The sequence below is a fragment of the Gossypium arboreum genome, chromosome 4 (genome assembly GCF_025698485.1).
Source record: "Gossypium arboreum isolate Shixiya-1 chromosome 4, ASM2569848v2, whole genome shotgun sequence".
Classification (NCBI taxonomy): Eukaryota; Viridiplantae; Streptophyta; class Magnoliopsida; order Malvales; family Malvaceae; genus Gossypium; species Gossypium arboreum.
Genome location: NC_069073.1, coordinates 16,780,946 through 16,790,323, shown reverse-complemented (window position 1 = coordinate 16,790,323; position 9,378 = coordinate 16,780,946). Strand labels below are relative to the sequence as shown.

Genomic DNA, 9,378 nt, shown 5'->3' with positions numbered 1-9,378 from the left:
CCCAAGTAAAGCTTGATACTTCTAACCCAAAATGGGGATGTTACGCATTTCCACTGTCGTCGGTCAGAGAGTTCGCCATCAAGTCCATTTATTATACATTTTTATATAAGGTTTATATTTTTTTATACAACACATCATTGTTGAATATTTCGTATTCTAATTGCGTGGTACACAACTTTCAATAGTTAAATACACCACAAGTATTTTATTTTTATTTTTATCAATTTAAAAAAAAAAGGAGGGAAAAGAAATGTAGAATGTTGGAGTTAGTCAACCTTAGTCCTGCACAAATTGTAACTTAATTATATTAATATAAATGGATTCTTTGTGGTATAAATTAAATATAGGTATATTTGTTAAAACGCAGCTACAGCATTAAAAACCCCCCTGATTTTAATTCATTACATATTGCATGAACTCGGGATCGGACTCAATAGCTGCCATTGTTTCCGGCACAAAAACTACCTCTAGATCAACGCTTCCCATCCCTTCCCGCCCAGGAAAAGCGGAGATCTTCCCATCAAATTTATTGGCGCCACCACTCCTAATCGCCAATGGCCGTCCCCATCCAAAATCATTTTCGTACATTGGAAACCTCGGTGAACTCCCCATCGTCATCGACGCTCCGTCAAAGTTCCCCAGTGGGAAACACCGCGGGTCCTTCTCCCACTCCTTAACGTAACCACGCACCCTTTCGTCCTTGTGAGCTTCCACGCTTTCGTTTAATCTCTCGGCGCACCAACGCAAGTCACGTGACGTCACGTCACCTGCTAGTGCGTAAGTTGGAATGCTTTGAATCGCGTTCCCGAAATATAAAGGATCCAGCTTTGGGTTCAGCCGGTGACGACAATTTACCGCCATCCTGAACGTCGTCGTTTTGGAAATCGGAAGCTTCCTCGCACGTGTCACCGCTCGCCAGAGAAGAGCGGAAAGTGATTGGAATGACGAAATCTCCGCCGTATTCGCAATGTTGGATGATTTAAACAACCAATTTTCAAAAATCCCATTCAAGTTTACGCTCTTATCGAAGTAGTATTTTTCAAAGGCGTTGAAGTCTTCGTTAACAAGAAGCTTATCTTTGTTGTTGCTGTTAACTTTAGCTTTGAGTTCCAAAATGGCTTCTCTGCAGAAACTGAAGATTCTCTCCCGTAACGGCTCGTTGACGTTAAACGTAACTTTAGGTCCACCTTTCGGAACTTTTAAAATCGCCGATGAAACCAAAACTGAGTCCCGTGAAAATTCCGGTTGCCTTGAGATTTTTTCAATACTGGGGTCATTGTTACTAATTTTTCTGCAAATTTCAGCGTAAGTGTTGAAGAAATTCCAAAAGGACGTGCCGTCGGTCACCGCATGGTTAATGGAACATCCGATGAAGATTCCGTCGGGGAGCTCAGTAAACTGGATGGCCATGATTGGTTTAAAATGCCCCTGATAACTAACGGTTTTGTCGAAGGAGAAAAACTCGTTAACCAGCTCGGGGACATAAACAGGAGCAATGACATCACGAATGAACGAGGTGGCAAATTTGGAGTGATGGAACTCAACGCCAGCATCGTTGCAAGCTATGTAGATGGAACCGTTGGGGTCGGTGTAAAGACGACCGGCGAGGGGAGGGAAAAACGACAGCGTTTTGGAGAGGGATTGTTTGAGAAGGGAAAGGAGTAAGTGGATGGGAATTGAAGGGCGAGGGAAGAGACAACCTTTTTGAATGTAATGGCAAGACAACATTGGGAGATCTGAAACAGAGAGTTTGAGGTCTCTTAAATTTGATTTTCGGTCTGGGAAAATGGTTGATTTTGAGACATGAATCAATGGAGAAGAAGGCATTGTTTTGGTTTTTAACGTCTGGGTTTTTTTTTACCTTCTTTTGGGTTTTGAGTTTTGAGAACTGTGGAGTATTTATAGGGGATTTTGTGTGCATGAATATGTGGATCTTACGATTTAAAATGAGTGATGGAATTGGATTCTTTTATTTATTTTATAGGTTTAGGGTTGATAAGCTTTTGACAGTGAAAGAAAAAATTGAAGAATTTTAGTTTTTGAAATATTTTTGTTATTATTTATTTTATTAATATATTATAAGGATATATAGACGTGGATAAAATAAGATTATATCTAGATAAGGTCTTGTAGTATGTGAGAATTTATGTAAAAGGGGATAGTTCTCTATGATAAGATTTTTTTTTTTTATGCTTTCTCTATGATAAGATTGAGATATTTCTTTATGTGTATCTATTTCTCTATTTATGTTTTCATGTAGCACTCTTAATCCAAGCTTGTAACGGCCTCTATCAAACGACGCCACATTTGATATTCGTAAACATTTCTAGCAATTTGGTTGATTGTCGATGATTATATATGAGTTTTATTAATCAATCCTCTGACATAAAGTCGGCTTATGGTGTTACTTTGTGTTTCTAAGTCCGTTATTTGAGTTATCTATTCTTAAAGTTTGAAGCTATGAAGTATCAATACATTAAAGAGTGAATATAAAAACTAGCATTATAGGTATCGAAACTTAGTTGATGAGTCTCAAAACTAAAGTTCCCCTTTTTTTTTTTTTGGCTACTAAAAATCTGAGAGTCTCGATATTATCACCTTAGGTATCAAAACTTAGATACAAAATTGCACAAGTTAGGTCAATCTATGGTTTCTTTACTTGTAAGAAAGCCTTACTTTTATTTGGGTAACATTCTAACTAGTTGATTAATAGTCTAAGCCTAAATGCCCATTTAAAGCTTTACCAAATCAATTTCTAATCTCCAACCAACCTACATATCACAATACACAAGCTTAATAGTTAGTTTAAATTTCATTCTCCAAACACAAAGACCTATTAATCAAAATCAATTATACCTAGCATGCATTCAACCATCAACTCCTATTTATGAGAGAGCATAAGACATATCATATATATTGTTGGGGATAGATCCATATAATCAATGAGATAGTAAAAGTGGAGATGAACGAATACAATTATTTTATGTGGAAAACCCTCAAAGAGGGAAAAGTCACGGGCAAATGAGGTATCAAATTTTCACTAAATGAGTAAATAAAAGAGAGTAAAATACGGAAAAATAAACTTAAAAGTACTAAACGTAAAATCCCAAACCTCGAAAAAAAAGTTCTAACTCGGGAACAAAATTATCTTCATAGATGCTAAGAAACTCTCACCAAAACTCATATGCGACTACATCTTGTTGCCCTCAAGAAAAGCCCTTACTAATTGGGGTCTCAAAACAGGGATACAATGACCCCTTTAAATAGGCTTAGATTAGAGTTCTAATCATACTAATATATCCCCAGAATAGTTAGAGTCCAATTGGGAGAAGCAGACCTACTTGAAATCTAAAACACAGCTGCCAAATAAGAGAACACATCTTGATATCGTGACAAGGCATATCGCCTCGTCGCAACGTCGTGACATCGGGCCTATTTTGGGTCTTCTTCAGTTGGTCGTCAAAACGTCTTTCTAAGTGCCTGAAAAACATCTAATAAATACGAGGCACTCCCGACAAATCTTCACCTTGCTTTATATTTATCATGCCTCCTTTTCCATGCTCAAGTCACGAGCCTAACTCAAATTTTGCAAAATACCAAACAAGCTCAAGCAGTGCTCGAACTTGTAAACTGAAAGACTCTTAATCTTTAAATCAAATTTGTATAATGAAACAAGGGCCAGTGATACCAAGCAGGAGAAAAAAAATCAACTCTCTCCACCTGACTATAACCCCTGTGACCAACATTACCTCAAACACTCTGCAAAGCATTCGAGTCCTAAAGACCAAAAGGGGATTAGATTCTTCTCTAAATCAGGTACATGCCAGACATCTGAAATGACTCCACCTTTAACTACCTCCGTAATTATCCAAAACTGTCATAAACAAAAATTTGTGATACGTCGAACTTCTCAATATTCAAGATCGTTGTTGTGTCACCGACGAGTCAATCTACGGAAGCTGAACCAGACTCTGATACCAATTTATTGGGATCGATCTATATAAACAATGAGATAGTCAAAGTGGAGAAATAAACACATATTTTACGTGGAAATCCCTCAAAGAGGGAAAAACATGGGCATATGAGGTATCGACTTTTCACTAACTGAGTAAACAAAAGAGACTACAATATTGAAAAATAAACCTAAAATTACTAAACGTACAATCCCGAACCTCGAAAATAAAGTCCTAACTCAGGAACAAAATTCTCTTTATAGATACCACGAAGCTCTCACCAAAACTCATATGTGACTACGTTTTGTTGCCTTCAAGAAAAGCACTTGCTGATTGGCGTCTTAAAATAGGGATACAATGAACTATTTAAATAGGCTTAGATTAGAGTTCTAATCATACTAAAATATCACTGGAATAATTAGAGTCCAACTCGAAGAAGTAGTCCTACTTGAAGTTTAAACTGTAGCTTCCAAATAAGAGAACATGTTGTGATGTCGTGATGTGGAATATTGCCTTGTCGCAACGTCATCTCTACTTTGCTATTTTATGTTGTCGTTTTTCATCCCAACGATGCTCCTCATCATGATGTCGGGCCTCTTTTGGGCCTTCTTTGGCTGCTTATCAAAAATTTTTTCTAAGTGCCTGCAAAATGTCTAATAAATGCGAAGCACACCCCACACATATATATATATATATACACATAAAAACACACACATATATACATATATAAACCTCAAAAATACCTAAAGGACATATACTTATATTCATCTATGTATATGCCACTGAGGGTAAGTAATAGTCTACAAAACAAAAGTTACATATGATAGTCGTGACTTGTAGAAGGCAATGCAACCTTTCAAGCTTCAGTTCCAACACGTTGCACATGCGTATGAAAGACAACAACCGTATGCTAAGTATGAGTGCTCAATGTGATGTTATAAATCCAAATGAAATGTAAAACAACATAACTGGCACCAAATAGGTAATAGTGGTAGAGCCAAATAGATTGGGACCACCACCTTTATTATGTTAGAAAATTTTTTTAAGTGATTTTTATTTTTATTTTTATTTTAAAACTAAAATTATTATTTTATTCGGTGGTTCCATAGAGAATGGCGTGACCACTGACCACTATACTGCCATTTTTCTTTTGAGTTTTTTTTTAAATTATTTTTTTAGTAAAAAATGAATTTTTTATTTTGGTGGAGCCATTATCTTTGGCATGGCAAAATGGCTATATATACCCATTGGCAGTTCAGCCTAAGGTGAATATTTTTTTAAAATTTTATTAAGTCAAAGGATGAAAGGGAGGGAGATTAGGACAGATTTTTATGTTTTTGTGTTTATGTTTATTTAGAAAATTTTATAATTTGAAGGTATGTTTTATTTAACGATAATTCGGTGGAGCTTTGACACCGAGAAATTTAATGGTCCTTTTCGGGAGTCTAGATTTGATTCCTTAATTTCATATGCGGTGACAATTTCAAGTAAAAATAGGGGTCTCAGTTGCCAATGATTTATTTGGCAATGGGTTCAAATTGGTTATGCATCCAATGAGTGGATTATTTGAGATTCTCTGGGTCATCGAGATGTTTGACGGTCCATTGGAATCCCAAACCAAATCGCATAGGTGAAATTATCAATATTAGTAGCGTTCGAGCTACAAAATTTTAGCACTGATAAACTTGTTCGGTCGACTTGCTCGTGTTGCGATTAAACATGGTATTTTTCAATTTGTAAGACACAATATTTTCGATCTTGAACAAAATTGAAATCATCATTTAATTATGTTTTATTAGTATTGAGAAAGTTGCTCGTGTTGTCATTAAAATTGGTCGTTTATGTTACTTTGTAATTTTTATGTTTGAAATTTCAACATTTTTTAAATGTAGGAAAATGTAAATCACGTACTAAAGTAAGTTATGTAAAATTATTTTGGAATGTTGCCAATGTAAAATTATATTTTGTAAAATATAATTTCTGAATTATGTAAATTAATTGTTATTTGAAATGTTGGCAATGTAAAATACTTTTCATTTTAAATTATTTATGCAATGTGAATTAACCGTTTGATAAGGGGCATAACTAACAAAATAGAAATATAAGGGGTGGAACTAAAAAGGATAAAGAAAAAAAAAAGAAAGTTTGGGAAAAAATGAGAAACAAAAAAAAGTGGGAGAGGGAGTTGACTGAAAAAAAGAATGAAAAAGGGTATTTACACATAAAATAAAAAATATTGGGGTATTTTTAAACAAATAAAAGAAAAGAGAGGACTCAAAAAATAAATATAAAGAAATTTGATTGACCGGTCACATCATGTCAACCGTGTCAATGATGTCAGTGACGTGATAGGTCTGGAGGCCGACTTGACTTTTAACGTTTAAAAAAAAAAACACTTACCTAATTTGAGGCTACCTCCCTCAACGACTCATTATATATAAAAGGGGGTGGGCTTCTAGTTTGGTCCCCATATTTTAGAACAAAGATTTCAAATAATAGAGAAGAGGAGAGGGAAGTTAAATTATTTTTTTATTAGTTCTAATATAAGTTTGTTGTGTTTGTTTTAGTTGGTGTTATTTGAAATTCGAAGTTAATAAATACGATTAAGGTATGTAAATTATATATTTTGATGTGCATGTATTATATTAAAAGTAGTTATTGTAATGTAATATTTAATTTAATTTAATTTATCAAGTGGTGGTTAAATTTTGTAAAAATTATGTAAATATCGAATGTCTTCTCCAAGAACGTGGATCATATTGCATCAAAGGTCAACAAAACCGTAAAATTGTTAAATCACAAATTAATTATTTGCATGTTATAAATGATATTTATTTATAGAGTATGATATGTTTTAACACTTTATTACGCAATTTATTATCATTATCTTACTACCTATTTCGTATTAAATCGATGGTTGATATTAATTGATGGTATTATCATTATGCTTACAATTTTGAATTAATTATCTTACTACCTACTTCATTAGGCTTAGATTGAATTTTGGATTCAGCATTTAAGAATTTTGATTGTGTTTTATATTATGTAATTTGTTATGCCTAATAATTTAAATATAATACTACATTATATACATGTTAAAATTAGTTTTTCGGTTTTGTTTTGAAAATTCTTCTTTTTTCAATTCAACTTGTTTTTTAGAAAAATATTTATCTATAATTTAAAGATATTATATTTATTTGTTAAATTTTGGTATGAAATTTTAATAATCAAATTTAAATATATTTTAATTAAAATTTATTTTATAATTGAAATTGCATCAATATTTAAAATTTGAAAAAAATTTAGAAATTGTAAAATTTGAAAAATATTTCATCTAAAATATATATTAAGTTATACTTAATTGAGATATTAATTTTTTATTTTACCATAAATTTTAATTTTTTAGATTTTTGATTATCATTTTTTATAAAAAAAAAATTACCATACAGGATGAGTATCGAGTATTAAGGTCGGGGATCCATTTTCCCAAGTACCGTGCGAACGAGCGGATCATGCTTTACAGTTGGCAAGATTTGGAGACGTGGCATTGGTCCGGAAGTTCGACCTAAGGGTAGACCTAATATCTACCTTGGTTGAGTAATGACGCACGAAAACCCACACTTTCCGTATCCCATGCGGGGACTATAGGATCACGTTGGAGGACTTCGCTATGCAACTTGGGCTATGAGTTGAAGGTGATGCGGTCACAGGATAAAGCAGAGTGTTGGAACCTTTAGTGGTATGTAACAACTTGCTTGGATAGACCCTTGGTGATGGGGAAGAGAACTTCATGACCTTGAAATTCTCATGGTTAAGTGTGAATTTCAAGAACTTATTGAGCACCGCCACTAAGAACGAGTTAATGTGCGTTGCTCAAGCCTATATTTTGCAGCTGTTAGAGGGGGTACTTATGCAGGACAGAACATCTAATAAGGTCCACTTAATGTACTTACCTCTATTAGAGATTTCACCTGTACTGGTATTTACAGCTGGGGATCAGTAGTATTGACAACATTGTTCGAGAGCTTTGTCGGGCAACAAATCAAGGCGTACATAACATGGCCGATTGTTTGGTATTGTTGCAATCCTGGGCGTTGTATAGGATGTCATTTCTAGCGTCCATTAGGTAGCAACCATATATGTGGCCACTTATAAATAGGTAAAGAAAAAATTATACTTAACATTTAACGACTCATAAGTGTGGATAATATTTTGTGGTGTATGTGTTAACGTGTTTGTTCTGATTTCAGATGGGCCACGTCTCTAGGTATTGGCACGAGCAAGACACTATAGTGTACCTTCAAATGATAGAGGCATCCGCCGGGACAAAGTAATATATATAAATTTAATTATGTAACATTAATTTAACTTATTTAATTGCAGGATGTTACTTGACTCGTTTAACTTACCCATTCAATTATATTGTGCAGTTCCTTTGGATGTCGTATTCCGCACCGAACGTTGTGACCCTTATTCCACAATGGGTTCACGCCAAAGCCAATGTGTGGTGCATCAATGCGTCGGTGCTTAACTTTTCAACCATTGAGTGGTACAACGTCGATCGGGTTATGTGATAGTTTGGATGCAAACAATTTGTGCTAAACGTTCCACTACGATTTGATGATGTCTATGGTAAGACCAAAAGGGGGAAAAAATGGAGTGGATTGGGTCATGGAAAATTAGCTATATATATTTACAAATACAATTTCAAATACGATATTTTTGCACAAGTTCATGATTTGTTTGCTCCAGTCTTTGTTCCTTTACTCATTGTGGAAGTTGACAATGATGTGGCGAATGTAGTAGCCGAACCACCACGAAACCTCGGAACTTCGAATCATAGTAAGAAGACCCTTGGATATATCAGAGACAATACAAATGTTATCTTGCCTAACAACATGCCTCTGTAAATTCCTAAGGAAACATTCCTACAATTCGAAGTTCTCCGACTTTGTAACACCCCTATCCCGTAACCGTCGCCGGAATAGGTAAAGGGCATTACCAGACAGACAAAACATTTCAGATAAATACAGAATCACAGATATCACATAGTATTATTGCATAAGCAAATCAACAATTCATCCCTTATAGAGGTCTCTAAGACCTAAGACATACTTTTAGAAAAGTCGGGACTAAACTGGACACATTCAGAATTTTGAGAACTTAGAAAAAATTTTCAATTCTGTTGAAGTCACACATACGTGTCACCAAGCCATGCCAAAACAGAGTATATATACTGACTTTTACACACGGCCAACAGACACGGCCGTGTGATACTTAGCTAGCTACTGACTTAAGCTCACGGCCATATGACACGCCATGTGTCTTAATCTTGTGGTCTTAAGAGGTTACTGCTTTGCATACACGGCCACAAGGTACGCCCGTGTTCACTGACCGTGTGGCACAATGTAGGCTTGGTTTAAGC

The 9,378-nt window shown here is 34.9% G+C and overlaps 1 protein-coding gene across 1 annotated transcript; it reads right to left on the bottom strand.

Moving 5' to 3' along the window:
• Window positions 1-291: 291 nt before the first annotated feature.
• LOC108459697 (uncharacterized acetyltransferase At3g50280-like) lies at window positions 292-1,893 on the bottom strand. Its single transcript, XM_017759098.2, has one exon. The coding sequence runs from the start codon at window positions 1,825-1,827 to the stop codon at window positions 394-396; it is 1,434 nt and encodes a 477-aa protein (XP_017614587.1). The 5' UTR covers window positions 1,828-1,893; the 3' UTR covers window positions 292-393.
• Window positions 1,894-9,378: the final 7,485 nt, after the last annotated feature.

Bases quoted from the DNA above. Each gene is read 5' to 3' on its own strand.
- LOC108459697 (XM_017759098.2), bottom strand. From the start codon at position 1,827: ATGCCTTCTTCTCCATTGATTCATGTCTCAAAATCAACCATTTTCCCA.